This window comes from Mercurialis annua, linkage group LG6 (genome assembly GCF_937616625.2).
Source record: "Mercurialis annua linkage group LG6, ddMerAnnu1.2, whole genome shotgun sequence".
Lineage (NCBI taxonomy): Eukaryota > Viridiplantae > Streptophyta > Magnoliopsida > Malpighiales > Euphorbiaceae > Mercurialis > Mercurialis annua.
Window position 1 is genome coordinate 43,973,236 of NC_065575.1, and position 19,055 is coordinate 43,992,290.

Sequence of the window (19,055 nt, forward strand, 5' to 3'; positions counted from 1 at the left end):
TGACATTTTTTGACTCCAAAGAGTTATGTTTGAGTTTGATAAAAATATATTATTGTCTTGTAAGATTTATCAATTTGGACCCCCTCTGAACAAAAAGTCTGTATCCGTCACTGCATGGAGGAGATCTGCTCCTCCTTCATGGAGGAGGAGCAGCGAGTTCTTCCTTCAACGGAAAGTCGGAAATTATTATTTTTAATTAAAAATTATATATTTTTACGGTTTTATATTCAAAAAATTATAAGTTTAATTTTATAAAGAAGAATTTATTTTTGTACTAATAATAATATTAAAGTCTAATTAGAATATAGGTTAAAAAATAAAAGATTATTTTAAACTTTTTTCTAAATGAAAAAAGTTCAATTTAATGCTTTGGGTACAGTTTGAAAATGAAAAATTAAAAAAACAGTACAAATAAACTTTTTTCTAAATTAGAGCATAAACGGAAAAATATTATAATGTAGGGTTTTTTTAGTAATTAGGCCAATTAAATTTGTGGTAAGAAAAATATATAATTGACAAAATAAAATAAAATAATAGTTTGGGTTACTAGATATCGGGCTTAATAGGAATCAAATAGACACAAACTCATGCTTGAAGTTGAGTATCGTTATGTTTAGGAAAAAAAATTTGTTTATATCCCTAATGTTTATCCAAGACCATGATCAGTCTTTATGTTTAATTTTGGCTGAAATACTCTCATGATATTTTAAAATTGGCCAATTTATGCCCTTATTTTTGACGGGATTAAATAATTCAAATTTTCCATCATCTCTTTACTACGGGGATGATGACATGGTTGTATACCTAAACATAAGTTTGTTTATACCTTTAATGTTCACCCCAAAACCTGGATTGCCCCTTAAATTAAACACCAATTTTAATTATTTTTTCAATAAAAATTGAAGGAATTTTTTTAAAAAATTTGACACACCTAACTCTGGCGAGTTCATCGAAATAAAATTTGAGAGATTTTTTTTTTATATTTTATACACCTCAAAAGAGCCACTGTCCGCGGGCAAACAACGAGTCGATGCTCCTCGACTTCATCCTCAGAGAGGATGATCTCGCCGGAATTCATCCTCTTTGAGAATGAACGGTGGTTTGGTGTTTAGCAGAAGTAGGTGTCCGAAGTACGAAAGAAAAGGCGGCAGTGGACGATTCTGAGAATGATGGCGGCGGACTAAAAATAATTTTTTGATTAATTATAATTTTAATCAGATTATAATTATAGATCAGAGTAGAATAATTATGATTAATTAAGTTAATTAGAGATTAATTAAAATTACGTATTTTGTATCAATTTTTGTTTTGATAAATCCACCGAAGTTACGGAGTGTAAATTTTTTTCTAAAAAAATCCTTCAATTTTTATTGAAAAAATAATTTAAATTAATGTTTAATTTAAGGGCATATACAGACCTTAGGATAAACATTAGGGGTATAAAACAAACTTGTAATTAGGTGTACAACCATGTCATCGTCGCTATGTAGAAAAGAGATGATAGAAAATTTGAATTATTTAATTCCGTAAAAAAATAAGAGTATAAATAGGCCAGTTTTGAAACGCCAAAGATGTATTTCAACAAAATCAAATATAGGGCAACTCCTAGTCTTAAAGGTGCAGTCAACGAAATTACAACGTTATGCTGCTATTGTAAAAAAAAAGTGGATATTCAGTCTATTAGACTATGTTTGAGGGATTAAGTCAAATTTATTTTAACTTGAAGAGGTCATCATGTTCACGATTGTAAAATAGAGGTGTAAATCAATTTAATTAAAATTATATTTTTTTAATTTACATTATTTATTTTAAAATGAACAATGTAGATCTAGTGAACATGACCCTTTAAATGAAAAAATGAAATTAAAGAAATCTCAATCTAGTAATTAAGCCTTTTGTATAATTTCAAGTGCTATGTCATTTGTTTTAATTTTCAAATAAGGAGTAAACTTAAAATTATATGAGTACTATATGATGAGTTTAAGATTTTTTTTTTTAATATAATTGCATCCATTTTTGGCCTAATGTTTTCTTTTCTGCCAATTGAATACAAATGAATACATGCAATTTATCAACATTGGTTCTTCTTCTCTGATGTATTTGTTTTGTAATTTGAAAATTGGTGCGTTTTTTTGTGCTGTTTTTATTTTAAGTTATGCAACCGATTGTCCAATCTTAAACTTAGATTTTTTTTTTTGCAGTTTTTGCAAGTTCAAGTCCAAATCCTAGCATTTCAATTAACTGTTTTTTCCGTTTCTCTATTATTTTCCAATATCACCAATAAAATATTACTTGACAAAAAAAAAATAACTACGGTGAAATTCATAAATTTATAATTACGTTTCTGAAACTAGTTTCAATTTTTCTAATTAAACAACGAAATAGTTTTAAAATGAAATAACGAATATAGCCAAGGGTTCAAGATGCCACAAAAATTAAAAATTCAGGGCATCCTACGATTCGGCGAATTAATTTGCGAAGGTAATTAATTAGTGTTAGAGAGGCCTCATTTTAGAGTTCTTACCCCTCTGCTGGGACCTTCGCTTCATTAAAAATAAACTAAAAAATTTTGTTTCGTTTAAAAAAATGTACAAAAACAGATCTACGATCCAAAATCATTTCACAAAAATCAATGGTTCATTAAGATCCGTCGTCAATATCAATTTCCGAAGGTAAACTTGGATAAGAGTGCATCATTTTAAAATCGCACTCCCTCCATAGGTGCCTTCGATTCCTATTAAAATATTTCTAAAAATTAAATGAAAAATTTACAAAGATAAAAATTAGAAGAACGATGCTCAGTGAATACGAACCGAAAATCAAGAGACTCATCTTGCATAATAGCGATTAAACCATTACACAATCACGATTTCATTTACATGAAATCTTCATTGCATCCAGTCTTGTAAATTTACAAACAATTTTTAATTTGAAAGATAAAGTAGAATAATAGCAGGAGGCTAAACAATATTGAAACCCTAGTCTTTGATTGAAGATACCAAAATATGAGTCTCTTTATATAGAACGCGCAGCTTATTTTATGCAGTTAGGCGACTTGTCGTTTCTGTATAAAATAGTTTTGGAGTGCCACAGTCCTCTTTTTTGTGGGCTTGATGTAAAGTTATTTATGGACCTCAGAATTAAGAAGTTACCTTAGGCCCAAGATGCGAAATATTCTCACGCATTAATTTAAAATTGGCAAAAAAATACCAAAAAAACTCTCTGTTTTGCTTAAAAGTACAGATCAGTCTTTAAATATTTTCAAACACATTTAAACTTTTGAAGAAATTTTTAGATAGACTGAGTCTACCATGTCATCTGTGTTCAAAATACAACACCTTATTAAATTGATGACAATATTGTAATATCACATTTTAAATTTGAATACATTTATTATAATAATTACGACATTGCCATCGATGCAATGAGATGTTGTATTGTGAGTGCTTAATCTACAAATAATGTGGTAGACTCGGTCTATCTAAAAATTTCTTTAAACTCTTGTGGTTTTTAATTAAACAAATAAACCCCTCCGTCCATCAAAATTAGAAGCCAACATCAATTGCTGACGTGTTACTCATAAATTTTTATAAAAACAGTTTAAAATTAATCTTAATGTTTAAAATTCCTAACAAATTTTATATTTATTAATTTTTTAGTATTACTTTATCACCCTCTTCTTCCAAATTAACTCTAATTATTTATTATTTTTATTAAAATTGTTTAAAATATAATTAAACCAATCAACCGATTGAATGATAGAATTAATGTGTAATTAATTAAATTTTTTTTATTTATAAATATGTTTTAAAAGCTTTTATAATTTTTTTATATTTTATATTTTATAAAAACTATCTTAAATGTTTTGAATAAGTTTTTGATATTGAAAATGAAAGACACAACTTCATTAAAATATTTTTTGTTAAGGATAACTTTATTGAAATATCCGTATTTTTTAAGTTTAAATAGTGATATTAAATTAGGCTAAGATTATCCATAAAAAAAAGGCTAAGATTAATGTTTTTTTTTTTTGATCATCATGTTTTTTAAAATTTGACTTCTAGATGAATGGGGGTAAAAAGAAAGAAGGAGCCAAGAAATAACCAGGACCAAATAAAACTAGCGGTTGCATCAGCCAAAATTGAAGTGTAAGTAACGGGCCAAAACTATAAGACCCTTCAACTGACCCGCTCACGCAACGTACTCTGTCTTCTCTCCGTAATCAATTTTATCCTTTTTCACGAACAATTAACATCTTATTTTGATCTCCTTATTTCAGATCTACCTACTTAACAAATCCAAAAATCTTTTAATAATTAAATATTCTCAAAACACTCTTAATTCAATCCTCTCCAGAATCAGTATTTGATTCATAAGATTAATCGACTGGTCTCAATTTTTTTGAATTATGTGGAGCTCCATTGAGGCTTTGAAACAAAACCTAAATAAGATTGCACTGGATGTGCATGAAGACGGTGACGATGAGATCTACGCCTCCACTAACGGCGGAGGAGATTACTCTGATCGGAGAAACTCTCATAGCTACGCGCATTCTAAATCGGCTTCCCGCTCTCCAAGTGCTAATGGAATCGACTCACCTATTAATTCTGAGGTATTATGCTCTGTTATATATTATTGTCGATTAATATTTAGGTAATTGAGTTTTAACTGACAGTTTTATTGCAATTTGAGTCAGTATTTTAGAATGAATATAATTATGTACTTCTAAGCTAAGCTAGGAAGCCAGTGATTTACAGTTTAGGATTCTTCAGTTAATTCAAATGTTTCACAATCTTAATTTGTGTCTTACTAGAGACTTTAGAAGTTGTAGTTAATTGATAGTATTGAAATCTGTAATTTTCAGATTATTATGCAAAAACTAAATGTTGTTTGTAAGTTCATTCACTTATTAATTTTTATTTGATGAATGTGTAACCGACTTGATTCTGCTGTGCCATTGGTTGCATTTCTAATTTCGTTAACTACGTGGTTAATTTTGTATTTTAAAATCTGATATGGTTTGCGCATACTCGTAGAGTGAGAAGTATAAAGCGGAAATTAGGAGGCTTCAAGAATCTGAATCAGAGATTAAAGCATTATCAGTTAATTATGCGGCCTTGTTAAAAGAAAAAGAGGTATGGCATCTTCTTATTGCCGGATATCTATTTTCTAGTCGTACTGCTAGTATTTTATTTCCAAAGACTGAAATGGAAGTAGTTACTTAACTTGTAGAACTTCTAAGGTAGACCTTGGATAATCCAGCTAGTGATGTTATAAACGAGAGACTTAAGCTCTGAAACTATGTTTTTGGGCATTGCATCAGTTAAATTTATGAATTTTAGGATTTATGAAACTCTGTCGTAGTAGCTTTTCAGGAATATGGTTTTTGTCACACAAATTTTCATAGCTGTTAAGTAGATTTATTGTTCACAATTAATTATACTGTTCATATGTAGGATCAAATTGCTACACTGAATCAAGAAAATGGCTCGTTGAAGCAGAATTTAGATGCAACAAAGGAGGCTTTGAATGTATCCAGAAGTGAGATTTTAAAGTCATCAACAAATGGCATCCATATGCTTAAGGCATTTCCTGAAACTTTATCTAAAATTAATTGCCAGTCCTGACCCATTTGTTTGTTGTTGGATGTTTTATATGATTTGCACAATACTCTTGGTATTCTCGATTTATATCTTATGATTGTTTAAGATCAATTTTTTTAATAAGCTTGTTGTTAGGAGTGTAGATGTTTTCAAAATGTCTCTAATATATCTTATATGGTGTATTTCTGTTGTATGATGTAATAGCCTGGTAAACCCATCTATTTATTATGGGTGTATGTTGCAACATTGTTGTCTACCAGCATAAATGCGCTCCTCAATTCGGTGATCTTTCATTAGGCAGCTTTGTGTTTATGCTCATTTAACATTTTGAAATCTAAACCATTGGACTCAGTGCTTAAAAGATATTCATACTTATAGTACTACTAACCAGTCTAGTTTCATAAATGACATATAGCAATATTCTTATGCTGGCGAGTCAGATTAATATGTAAACCATGTTTTTATTTTCAGTAAGACCATCTGCAAAACTGGATGCTGCACTAGCAAAAGGTGACATATATTAATGCAAGTTTAATACGAAGACATAAAAGGCATACATGCAGCTTAAGCTTGCATCTTTGTGATGAACTGGTGATAGTATGGCCATTTGACTATGGAACTTTGGCATATTTACCTGTATTATGCATCTGTTATGAATTTTTTTCGTTGATTAGCAGTAGATTAGTGGATAATGTACACATGCTAACCATGATAGACTTTATTCTAGTATCCATTTTTTAAGTCCTGAACTAGCTTTTTTGTTCTCTTGTTTTGCTCTGTTTGCTGCATGTAAGCTGGAAATATTGTATTCACTTCTTGTTCTCCCTGTAACATAATTTAGGAGATTTGTTACTGTAATTTGCAGGGAACTGGTGATCAGTCACCCAACCGACAGCATAAATCTGCAGCTCAAGCAAAAAGCCGGAGTGTTGGAAACCACATACAGAATGGTCTTTTCTCAAAGCATGATGGAGTAGGCAATGGGATTATGCATGTTGATCAAGCTGATACCATTCATAGGGGGAAAGAAAAGGTAATGGCCTGTTGCATCCTGGGCTCTTTATGCTGATGAATTGTGATGTGATAATTTTCAAGACATTTTTCTGCTGGATTCTTCAGAGAGATAGACGGTTATATTTATTTATTTTAATGTAAATTTCTTGTTTTTTACACAATGAATGAACTTGACAACAGATATGTGAATGCCTTCTAGGAGCTTGCAGATTTGCTTGAGGAGAAAAATAGATCAGTAGCAGAAATGCAAGCTACTCATGAGTCACAAATGAAACAGCTTCGGTTGGAACTTGAGAAGGAGCGTGATAAAGCAGCAAATGTACATATTAAGTTACAAGGTATGATTTGTAACTCTGAATATCTAGTTCCTTTTGTTCGTGATAAATCGACTTTATTCTGATGAAATACTGCCAAATTTTTATTCATTTATGAATGCCAGAAGAACATAAGTCTAATGAATATCTTCAAAGGGAGCTGAGGATGCTAAAGATGGGTGAATCCAATGTGAGTGCGACTGGACTTGATACCGAACCTTTCTTTGAAGATTCTGTGCAGCTTGTATAAAATTTCATTATTCACCATTCTACCATTTTTGAAGGATGGGCTTGTGATATCACCATTATTTTTGAGCTACTCTTAGTTTATATGTGTATTTGATGCATCTGTGAGGATAGCATGTAGAATTTAGTGCTGTTACTTTACCTGGTTTCGGTATTATCATATTTCTTGCTTTGAGGGCAGCATAAAAATCCTCTGGTTAGGACATATTATTGTTCTACTGACATGTCCATTTATCGAAACCTCTTGATTGATTTTCGATTTCAAAGATTTACCAAGTTGCCTATCTATGCTTTTGATTGAATGTCCACCTTCATTAATTACTTCTTGATTGATTTCAAGTTTCTCATTTTAGAGTTCCTTTGTACTACAGAGTAATGTGTATGTGCTTTAACTATCTGAAATGTTTAATTTTGAGACTATAATTTTATTTGCTTCAATTTTTCTCTATCCTTTGGTTGTGATGCTTTTTTCTTATAGCTTTCTTTCATATTTTGAGGCACTGACCTAGTTGGTTCATCATCTCTATTGTCAGACATCCACGGAGATGAGTAAACTGCGCAGCGAGTTGAATGATAAAATTTCAGAGATAAGACGACTGCAGATGGAGTTAAGTAAAAGGGAAGATGAAGACGCTGATGATTCTGTGAAGGGTTTAAAAAAGATAATTGCAACATTGGAGAAGGAGAACACTAGCCTCAAGGTTTATATGCTTGACTATTTTAATTATATTCCCATGCAAGCTATTTTCCATGTCTAGTAAGTAACAATTTAATGTCCACTTTCTTGTATTGATTGGGCACTTCAAATGCTGTCATTTGTAGATAACAAAGAATGAACTTGAGGCTGCTTTGGAAACGAATAGAGATGCTTCACCTGACAAAATTTCCCCGGGCATGGTAATCTCATTCTCTATCTTCGCATGCACATGCCATTAATTATTGAGTATTGGCAGTTTTAAATGACTATAGTAGTGCACATTATTTGCTTCCTTGATTATGTGAATGACTAATTTATTTTTCCAATGCTGCCCAGAGGGTAGACTCATCTGGAAGTTTTCCTGGAAAGGAAGAAATGGAGTCAAGGTTGCAAAAATTGGAGAAAGAATTGAAGGAAGCATGCCGTGAGAAGGATAAAGCATTGCAACAATTATCTCGTCTTAAGCAGCATTTATTGGAAAAGGTCACATTTCTTTTGAGATCTCAAGCGTTGTCTTTGCTTTTAGTTTATAGTTAAGAGCAGAGTTTAAAAACCGGACCGACCAACCGGATCGGTTAAACCGGGAACCGACCAGTGGTTCGGTCCAAAAACTGTAAAAAACCGGATTGAACCGGAAGAACCGTACTGGAGCGGATCAAACCGGGAAAACCGTAATTAAACCGGTCGTTGAACCGGCAACGAGAATTAGCGACGGAAAAATCCATCGCTAAATACTTAAAATCCGTCGCTAATTCCATTTTTTTTCAATTTTTAAAAAGTTTCATTGAACCGGTTAAATCGGGAACTGGTCGCCTTGCTGGTTTGCCACAGGTTCGGTTTCTAAAACACTGGTTAAAGTCAGTCAACTGAGGTTTGCATGTTCTTTGAGACTCACCTCTAACACTATAAATGAATTTCATCTATATTTCACAATTGATTGATGTTTATTCTATTTGTTTTCTTCTGAATATTTAAATATTAGTTCCTTAGTATTCTGAATGGTCCACAGCATTTGTAGTTCTACTGTTTTTCTTAAAGACTTCATAGCAGGCAGGGGTTGTTGGTTAAGAAATTGAACAAGGATTACAACTCGTGTGATTTTTTTTGTATCATTATAGGCACCCTGTTCTGCATGTTCTTTGTGAAAGTAAATTTTCTTCAAAATTTTCTGTTAGTACTAGTCAGTTGTTTCATATATCATTTTTTTCCTCATTACACGCGTGCTCAGTAAATACACTTTTAAATTGCTATTACAAGTAATTTTAAAGATGATATTATCTTTGTATTTGTATGTATTCTCACACCCATTGCATTATAAGATATTGTAAGGTATCAGATTGCCTGCAGTCAATCCTCGCGTTAAAGATAGTCTTTACTGTAATATTGTCCAGGAATCTGAAGAATCAGAGAAAATGTACGAGGACAGTAAAATAATTGAAGAACTTCGCGAGAGAAATGAGTATCAAAAGGCTCAAATTTCACAGCTAGAGAAAGCTTTGAAGCAGGCCATTGCAAACCAGGAGGAAGTCAGGATAAGTAATGACAATGAAATCCAGAAGTTCAAGGAAACAATTAAAGATTTGAATAAGAAACTTGCAAGCTGTATGAGCACAATTGACTCCAAAAATGTCGAGCTTCTAAATCTTCAAACCGCACTTGGTCAGTACTTTGCTGAAATTGAAGCTAAGGTAAATTGCTTTTGGTGATGTAGACTTTGTTCGGATTGTCTTGAAATCTCCAAGTTCTTAATTTTATAGTTTCTTCTTCCTCGTTTAGGAACAACTGGAGCGGAATTTGGCTTTGGCAAGAGAAGGAACAGCTAAGCTTTCTGAGCTTTTGAAAGTATGACCTTCTCTCTTTTCAACTGTTGGTAGTGATTTGGCTATGCAAATTCAAATTTCATTCTTGTATAAAATGCTATTTATTTTCTTTGTCAGCTGTTTTTATTTATTTATTTATCTTTACCTTGAACTTTTTTCTTTTTTCCAAATTGTGGTTTAATGACGGATTTAGATATGACAATTGTTGGGGGTTTCTCATCTTTTTGATATTTCCAATCATATTCTATTTTCCAAATCTCAAGTGAATTTTCATTTTTCCTGATGTTGTTTCCTTTAAGTGTAGGTAAGTTGCCAAGTTGCAACTAGAACAAAAGCTAGTGCCTGTAAAATTTATAACCCTTACCATGTTACACTTTATGAGTAGGATTTAGAAATCTCGTGTTGGATTTCACGTCTAACTAGTGTGGGGTTGATGAGTTTCCTGTATCTTGTTTACAAATCTACGACGTCATAGTTTCTTAAATGCTTGTTTTACTTCTTGTTCCAACTTCAGTTTTTCTGATGAGTAAATTGATTTTCTTTGAAATAAAGCTATTTTTATTTTTGGCCTAGAAATATGTCTTTTTTTTTTGGAAAGAGCATGTTACTCCATTTTTTGGAGATTTATAGGTCTTTGGTTTATCAGGGTGCGGAACAGGGAACAGAAGCATTAAGGAGAGAAAATGAAGAGATCTTATCCAAGCTTTCACATGCTGAAAGGACGCTAGCAGAAGGGAAAAACAGAGTAAACAAGCTTGAAGAAGATAATGCAAAATTGCGCCGTGCTCTTGAACAGAGTATGACCAGGCTTAATAGAATGTCTGTGGATTCCGATTTTCTAGTTGACAGGTTAGCCTGTTTGGTTCTATGAGTACATTTTCTGCTCTTTCAAAAATTGTTAGCTGTCGCACATATGTACTTATTTGTGATGCTGTATAGTTGCTGGAGTAATCATTTAGGTTGCGCCCTGTTCCATTAATAAGATTGGTGTTGCATCTTGTAAAAGATGATTGACTTTTTGTTGACAGGCGAATAGTGATCAAATTACTTGTGACCTACTTCCAGAGGAACCATAGCAAAGAGGTGTGCTTCTTTTACCATACAATCAATCAGTACTGACAAGAACTCTTTTTCAGTAGTTAATGGTACACTGTTCACGGTCAAACCTTATCCCCAAAGTCGGATAATCTAGAGAGAAGGCTTTTGTTTCGGAATCCCTTTAGTAGTAGCTCCACCTCTTGCAGACTTGCTCTATTACAAATTTTATTAAAAATTGGACAATAGAGGTGTGTGGTATTTGAGCATAACCGAATTAACCAAACGAACCAAACTGAAATTTTAATTTGGTTTGGTTTTCGGTTTATTCAGTTTGGTTATGGTTAACAATTTGGAAATTTTTGTTTAACTCAGTTCTGTTATCGGTATGAATATTTAAATTAATCAAACCGAATGAATTAACCGAATTATATATATATATGCCTAATTGTTATTTTATAATTTTATAGAAAATTTAAGATATTTTTGTACTTTTTATAGGACTTGTATATCAATTTACCCTCTAAATTTGTATATAATTAAAAATTAACACCAATTTCAGTTATTCGGTTAACGGAAAGAACGGACCGAACTAAACAATTTTTTCAGTTCGGTTACAATTCGGTTTTATGTAATCTTGTTATGGTCAAGGTAATCAATTTTTTGAGAAATTCGGTCAATGTTAATTTGGTTCGGTTCGGTGACCAAACCAACCAATGCGCACCCCTACTGGACAAGCCCTTTGATGGGTAGTGACTTCTCTTGTGTGGTTACAGGTTCTGGATCTCATGGTTCGGATGCTTGGATTCACTGATGAAGACAAACAAAGGATAGGTGCCTCTCAACAAGGTGGCAGAGGGGTTGTTCGGGGAGTTTTTGGGTTGCCTGGCCGCATAGTTGGTGGAATCTTAGGAGGAAATTCTGATGCTCAAGCAAATGCAGCATCCGAAAACCAGGTTTTTTTTATTTTTCTTCCTCATGGCTAACTTGTAATAGATTAACCACAAAATAAATGATTGGATTAGGACGCAGGCATGTAGTTAGCTGTATGTGTGTTCAACAATATTATCGGTTTTTTTTGGGTAATAGACGAGGACAATTTGATTCTTAAATTTTCTTTATCTTCAGTCTTTCGCAGATCTGTGGGTGGATTATCTTCTCAAGGAAACTGAAGAAAGGGAGAGGAGGGAATCTACAGAAGATAGAGGTGAAGATTCTCAAAGAAGTCCTATTTCGGGTGGTGTTCCACCATCAGGTACTCCCTCCGGAATCTCAAGATCAAATTTTTCTCCAAACCAGAACTATAGTCCCCTTCCTGTTCAGGGAAATTTACGTCCATCTGAACATTCTGAGTCTGAGTTCTCAACTGTTCCTTTAACATCCTCGGAAAGCTCTTCTCGTATTTCAAGATTACTGAAACATTAAAAGAATATGCTGCGTAAAATGTAGATGTAATTATTCAAAGTAACAGGTTTTCTTTTTGATGTTGTAGATTGCAGTCTTATTCAATTCTTTCAATTTCAAATTCAATTGGGTAGAAATATATTCTCCTTTTTCCTTATAGGCCAAATTATATTCAGAAAAGGGCTCAATATGTCACGGTTATCTGTAGGACTGTTTGATCCGGTTTTAAGATATGTAACTGTGTTTGATTATTGATTTAGCTATTATTGTCGTTAGTCTGATCAAAAGAGTTACTTCAAAATCAAATTTTGTTTCAACAGCTCTATCAATTAAGCTAAACACATTTATTATGTCAAACACTTCTTCAGTGGGCACGAGGGTAACAAATTAATGCATGTGCCGAGGATCACAAGGCCTAATCATTATTCAAATTCAAATTTTTGCGTTTTTTTATCAATTATAATTAATTTTTTTAATTTTTACAGTTATGTCCAAATTGAAAGCTTTTTTTACAATTATGGAATTTAATTTTTTAAATTCAAACTTTTGCATTTTCATAAATTACGATCAAGCGTTCATATTAACCCTTTTGAATTCTTCCATCACAGATCACAAAAATAGAGCATGTAACTGAAACTATTATGACCAAAATTTAAATTTCATTTTTAAAATTTTAAACCTTTGCATTTTTTAAAAATTATGATCAAACGTTCATATTAACCATTTTGAATTCTTACATTACGGATCAAAAAAATAGAGCTTGTTGCTTGATTTGTCGTTAATGCAACTGTAATAATGTGATAATTTTTTATTCATCTTTCACTTTAACTTTATTAAAATTTAGTTCTTAAATTTTCATTTTTGTTGACGTCTAAATCCATCAATAAAATTGAAAATATAAAAACTTATATTAGCAAATAAAAGGTTGATGGATCCAATGTCAAAAACAGGTGAAGTGCAGGGATCCAAAAAGTTATAATGCATTTAAAATTACTTCTGTTTCACAAAAATGTGCTTAAAAGTTAAAAGTTAGGCGTCTTTGGGACTACACCATATGATATTTGATGTATATTGCACAAATGCAAAACCCTCCTCTTTATTATCTACTCTGCTGCAATTTCAAATAGTGGTCTAGACAGAAAAATCGATAAACCACATATACAACAAAGCAAAAGTTCACCAACACAAAAATAATGTCAAAATTCCTGTTATGCCGGTGCTACAACCTCCAGATAGATAATAAAGTTTTCAAAACAAAGCTACAATTTTAAGTAACCCCATAAAAACCTAAAGTAAATCAAACTGCAATCCTAACTCTTGGAAAACAGTAGATGGGGTGAAAAATGAAGAGCTCTAGCAAAATATTGAGCTATCACAAACAATCGCATGATAACCAAAATGTCTTCATGGCAATAGAATTACCAATCTACCTAAAGCTTCTTAGCTTTCAATGCAGCGACCGGAATCTTACTCAAAACCTTAGCATCGAACACGGCATATTGCTTTTTAATCTCAATCAACGCTTTTTCTGCAAATGGATCAACCTTGTCCTCGTACTTCTCGTACAGAACCGGAACAGTGTACAATAAAACAAAGCCTGTTTAATGTCAAAGTTACAAAAAACAATCAGAAATTGCATATATCTAGAGTGATAAATAGGTAATTTATGTAAAATGAGTTATCATGTTCGTACATATATAAAACAAGGTCAAGAAGTTGCACCAACTCCCAACAATTGATAGTACCCACAATCCAGCAACAACCTGAAATTGGAAACAAATATTCAACCAATTATAGAAATCACAATCCGATATACAAATAATATCCTAATTGCATGATTATATAAAACTCGAATATCCTAATAGGCTAATAGTGCAGATTTTAAAGAAATGAAAAACCACTAAAGCTACCAAATTTCCTTGCTTCCACAATCTAAGAGTGTGTACAAATTTCATACCCATAATATCATATTTGTGAAATTATAACAGGAGATGAACTTTAACTGATCTACTTAAACCAAGGGGATAATTATGGAACCTACAGTTAAAAATTTCTTCAAATCTTTTCCAGATGCAATAGAACGTAAGACCGCAAATCCCCTGTTGATCTCAATTGTGAGTGCAGAAGCAATCTGGAGGAGTGGTTCTTCAGGAATATGAGCTACCGGGATACGGGGTGAAGTCCTGAAAACATAAATATTAACAAATAAAAGGTAGCATTAGCCCTGTAGTGGCCGTACATCATATACAAAAACAAATGAAAGGAAAATTGCAGAGAAGAAGGTTACTTATTGATAAATGTATGAACATTGGACCACAAAAACAAGACTGCAAGTGAGAGAATCAGAACATGGCACACTAGAGCAAGGAGGTGATACTGAATCAACTCGAAAAGGATCCAAATTGCAGTAGCGACTAAAAGCACACTAGCTGAGATCTTCTTGTTTCTCCATAAGATCACATCAGCCGCTGCATCAACCAATTATAACCAAATTAGCCTCTTTTCAAATATTATTTCACCAAAACACCTAGAATAATATACAATTTCATTATTATTATTATTAATTGCTTAATTAGTAAAATTCAAGTTCTCTAAAAGATGTAATTCACAAAGGGCGGACCTAAGAAGACCTAATGGTGGGCAGCTACTCGCCCTATAGTTTATAGCATTGCCAACCTTAAAATCTATATTTTGTCAATTTTGCCCATATCACAAACTTTTAGTACAATCTTACCCACGTTCTACATTTCTAGGGCCACTGGTTATTTATCAGCAAAGCAGAGCGAATAATTTAGCTTTGATTTCTCAATACTATTGCTCAAGAGCAACAAATATTAATCTCAAATATATAGAAGAACACAATTTAATCTAATTCTCCATTATAAATCAATAAAAAGCAGAACATACTTAAATAAATGAATAAATAGCAAATCAAGTTATAGCAAAGAAATAAATTAACCGTACGTTTTCCTCCGCCAAAAATGTGGTGAACCGGTTTCTCCCTGCCAAACAACCGGAAAATCTTAGCCTTCATCGACGACGGAGATGACGGTTTCTTCTCAGAATCCGAATCCGAATCCGACGATGAGGAATCGTGAGCGTGAATCTTTTCACTTATCTTCTCCATAACAGATTCAATCGGATTTTCAGAATTCTCCGTCATGCTGATCGAGATCCGATAAATCCAATCCAAAAACCCTTTCCGGTGGCCGGTAAATATTCAGTGACTAGAGATGGAAATGAACGAGAGGTTTTAGGTTATAAGTTGCGAGAGCGTGGTGTTTGGCTATATAAACAGTAATGCAGACCGAGCCGTGGGTTCGGGTTTTACGAACCGAGCTGGTTGGTTCAATTTAAATTTTGAAATAGACGGCGTTAGATTTGAAAAGATCGAGGAGTGATGCCGTTTTAGAGATTCTGGCAGTGGCCATTTGTCTTCTTAGTACAAAGCAACGTGAAGAGCATTAAAATGAAATGGACGGTGGATTTTTCATATCTTTGAAAAAGGACCGACCTGGCAAAACAGATTTCGACACGTGTCAATAATGTGCGGTTGGATGAAAAATAATGGGTGGAAGATCTTTTATTGATAGCACTTTGTTGGCAAAAGGTACAATCGCTCCATATACCTTATTTAGTTTTAAATTAATTTTATATATTTAATATTTCTAAATTTAAAAACAAGTAATATTTTTAATAGCATAATAAAAAGTACATACTAAAATATATTTTAAAATAATCATATTATTACAATCTTGGTGACACTGAAAATGCTAATACTAATAGTCAAATAATAAATATAATGATTACAAATATTTTTTTACTCAAGTTATTATGGACGAGTATACATAATTATTTATATTATTGAAAAGTAATATAACTACAAGAATTTAGTTTTAATTAAAGTTTCAAATAATTATTAAGTATTTAATTAATAATATGATGAGTAAAGTTATATTTAAAATTTTACTCAATTCAAGTTATATATAATTATTAATAACCACTTAGATAAACAAATTACAAAAATATACAAATTATAATTATAGACAAATACATATTGATGTAAAATGATTTATTAATAAAGAATCAAATAAGCAATACTTATTTTGTACTCGTTTGAGAACATATCGTGTTCGTTTGAGGAGATGAATCCAGCCGGAATTGTCTCAGTCGAACGTAGAGGAATGATCTGCTCGTCTTTAGACAAAACCAGACGTAGGTTTGTCTAAGAAGGGCGGAAACAGCAAGGTTTAGAGGTTAAGGTTTTAGGGATATTTTAAATTTTTATAGTATTTTAATAATATATTAAATGATGTGGAGTGTATTTTAATTTTTTTAAGTGCCACGTCAGTGAATGTTAACGTGATAACCAAAAAAAATTAGACAATTTTTTTTCACTCTGTATCCAAATTAAAACTCAAGAAATTTATAAACCGAAATTAATACTTAAAAACGGCCATGATAAAAGGCCTAAAATTCAGAGTTTGGTCCGTGAATTTAAGCCCAATCAAACTCAAAAATATGATAGGCCTTATAAACAAGCCGGTCCGATTGAAAAGGAAAAGATGAACAAATAAGGTACGGCTAACCATATCATGAGCCAAACAAGGCATATGAATGAGCTAGTAAGTTCCCATATTGGCAGCAGCAGCACAGACAGAACTCACTTTCAACCTTCAATTGGGCCCATACCCATTACATGATTTTGACACTATAAAAAGAGAAGATTAGGATAATACTCTATTTTTAAAAATAATTTGATTTTTTACCTCAATAAGAAAAAGATAGAGAAAATACCTCATCATTTTAATGTTTTTATTTTTTTACTCTAAAGCATGTTTATATTATAATTATACCTACTTTTCTTTAATTTTTTACTCTAATTATATTTTCTTACTTTTATCATGTAACAGCTGTCAGTTTTGTATGACTCTCTCTTTTTTTTTCTCTCTCCTCTCTCCTCTCTCCTCGTTCTCTTCTTCTTCTTCTTCTTCTTCTTCTTCTTCTTCTTCTTCTTCTTCTTCTTCTTCTTCTTCTTCTTCTTCTTCTTTTCTATTTCTCTTTTTCTTCGTCAGTTTTTTTTTCTTCTTTTCTTCTCCATTTTCTTTCTTTCTTCTCGTTCCTTCATCGCTCCGCCGTTATTTTTCCATCGCGCCACCGTCACTGCATTGTTCTTTCATATTTTATATTACCAAACTTTTCTTTAATTCATGTGATTCTTGCGATTTTTATAACATTGAGATCTAAATAAATTACTCTTGATTTTTTTTTTCAATTTTAGATCTAAAAATCTGCATGAAAAACGATGTTATGATGAAAAAAATGATTTTCTGCACAAAAAACGATTTTCTGCAAAAAAACAGCATCTGATTATCATATGATTATCATAACACTGCAGAAAAAATAATTTTTTATATAAAAAAAAAACAGTCTCTGATTATCATATGAGTATCACTGTATTATCGTGTTGTTATCATAACACTGTATAAAGAAAGATTTTCTACAAAAAAAATTGATTATCATGTTGTTACCACTGTATTATCATCTCGTTATCATAATATAATCATATGATACCGAGATGATAATGTATTATTGTACCTAAATGATAATGTTATGATTAATGATAAAATTATGATAACAGTATGATAGTATGATACCTATATGAAAAAAATTACACAAAAATTATGATAACGAGATGATAATGTGAAAAAAATATTATGATAATGAAGTATAATAAGGTCATATTATCATACCATATCTTCACCTTATCATCTTATTATCATAATTTTTTTGTAATTGTTTTTTTCATACATGTATCATATTATCATACTATTATCTTCACATTATCATCTCGTTATCATAATTTGTTTGTAATTATTTTTTTCATGCAGCTATCATATTATCTTTACATTATCATCTCATTATCATAATTTTTCTATAATTGTTTTACATATAGGTATCATATTATCATACTATTATCATAATTTTATTATTTTATTATCATCTGATTATCATACTGGTGTCATGAATCTTTTTGTAATTCTAATTTCACGTACGTTATCATCCAGTTATCATAAACTTATCATAATTCATTATCATCTAATTATCATACTCCAGTGTTATGATAACGACATGATAATCAGACACTATTTTACCATACATTATCATAGATATTATCATATATTTACCATAAATATTATCATCTCGTTATCATATGATAAAACATTATCATATGACACTATTTTTGTAAAAAAAAAAATTCATGTAAGTATCATATTATCATACTGTTATAAGCTTATCATTATATTATCATAAAAACATTATCATACTATTATCATTATCGTACATTTGCATTATCATAACCTTATCATAATCATATAATTAATATTATGATAACGACATGATAATAACATGATAATCAGACGCTGTTTTTTAATAAAAAATTGATTTTTTCTGCAGTATTATGATACTTGCATGATAATGCAGTGATGATACTCATATGATAATCAGAAGCAGTTTTTTTTCCAGAAAATCATTTTTGTGTATAAAAACGTTTTAATGCAGATTTTTAAATCTAAAATTGAAAAAATTCAAGAGTAATTTATTTAGATCTGAAAGTTAAACAAATCGTATTAATCACCACGAGTCGAGAAAAAAACGCTAAAATTGAATATGAAAAACGGCTGAGAAACGGCGGAATGATGGTGGAGCGACAGCGGAGTGATGCATTAACGATGAAGAAGAATAGAATAAAAATGAAGAAGGAAAAAAGAAGAAGAAGAAAATAAAGAAAAAGAATGGCGGAAAAAAAAAACAGAGAAGAAGAAGAATAGGAATGGAGAACAAAAAAAAAAGGAGAGAGAAAAAAAAAAATAAGTGACAGTTGTCATTTAAGAGTAGAAAAAATATGGTTAGAGTAAAA

At 31.5% G+C, this 19,055-nt stretch overlaps 2 protein-coding genes and 1 non-coding gene across 3 annotated transcripts; 1 reads left to right on the forward strand and 2 right to left on the reverse strand.

Moving 5' to 3' along the window:
* Nucleotides 1–2,400: 2,400 nt before the first annotated feature.
* Nucleotides 2,401–2,546, reverse strand: LOC126654268 (small nucleolar RNA snoR145). Its single transcript, XR_007632520.1, has one exon. It is a non-coding gene; the product is annotated as a small nucleolar RNA snoR145 (small nucleolar RNA).
* Nucleotides 2,547–4,176: 1,630 nt separating this feature from the next.
* Nucleotides 4,177–12,408, forward strand: LOC126687251 (golgin candidate 4). Its single transcript, XM_050381736.2, has 15 exons — nt 4,177–4,612; nt 5,037–5,135; nt 5,457–5,585; nt 6,469–6,636; nt 6,817–6,955; nt 7,057–7,121; nt 7,711–7,878; nt 8,000–8,074; nt 8,211–8,357; nt 9,266–9,562; nt 9,651–9,716; nt 10,341–10,543; nt 10,723–10,777; nt 11,506–11,685; nt 11,858–12,408. Exons 1-15 carry the CDS (start codon nt 4,409–4,411, stop codon nt 12,152–12,154), a joined length of 2,292 nt encoding a protein of 763 aa, XP_050237693.1. The 5' UTR covers nt 4,177–4,408; the 3' UTR covers nt 12,155–12,408.
* Nucleotides 12,409–13,292: 884 nt separating this feature from the next.
* On the reverse strand, nt 13,293–15,495 carry LOC126686496 (reticulon-like protein B5). The gene is made up of 5 exons (XM_050380554.2): nt 15,098–15,495; nt 14,421–14,601; nt 14,175–14,316; nt 13,827–13,896; nt 13,293–13,730 (listed from the first exon to the last, which is right to left on the reverse strand). The coding sequence occupies exons 1-5, from the start codon at nt 15,294–15,296 to the stop codon at nt 13,564–13,566; spliced, it is 759 nt and encodes a 252-aa protein (XP_050236511.1). The 5' UTR covers nt 15,297–15,495; the 3' UTR covers nt 13,293–13,563.
* Between the last annotated feature and the right edge of the window lie 3,560 nt (nt 15,496–19,055).

Bases quoted from the DNA above. Each gene is read 5' to 3' on its own strand.
- LOC126687251 (XM_050381736.2), top strand. From the start codon at position 4,409: ATGTGGAGCTCCATTGAGGCTTTGAAACAAAACCTAAATAAGATTGCA. The intron at 4,613-5,036 runs GTATTATGCTCT...GCATACTCGTAG, and splicing joins ACTCACCTATTAATTCTGAG to AGTGAGAAGTATAAAGCGGA. The intron at 5,586-6,468 runs GCATTTCCTGAA...TGTAATTTGCAG, and splicing joins ATGGCATCCATATGCTTAAG to GGAACTGGTGATCAGTCACC.
- LOC126686496 (XM_050380554.2), bottom strand. From the start codon at position 15,296: ATGACGGAGAATTCTGAAAATCCGATTGAATCTGTTATGGAGAAGATA. The intron at 14,317-14,420 runs GTAACCTTCTTC...TTATGTTTTCAG, and splicing joins GTTCATACATTTATCAATAA to GACTTCACCCCGTATCCCGG. The intron at 13,731-13,826 runs GTACGAACATGA...GACATTAAACAG, and splicing joins CTTGACCTTGTTTTATATAT to GCTTTGTTTTATTGTACACT.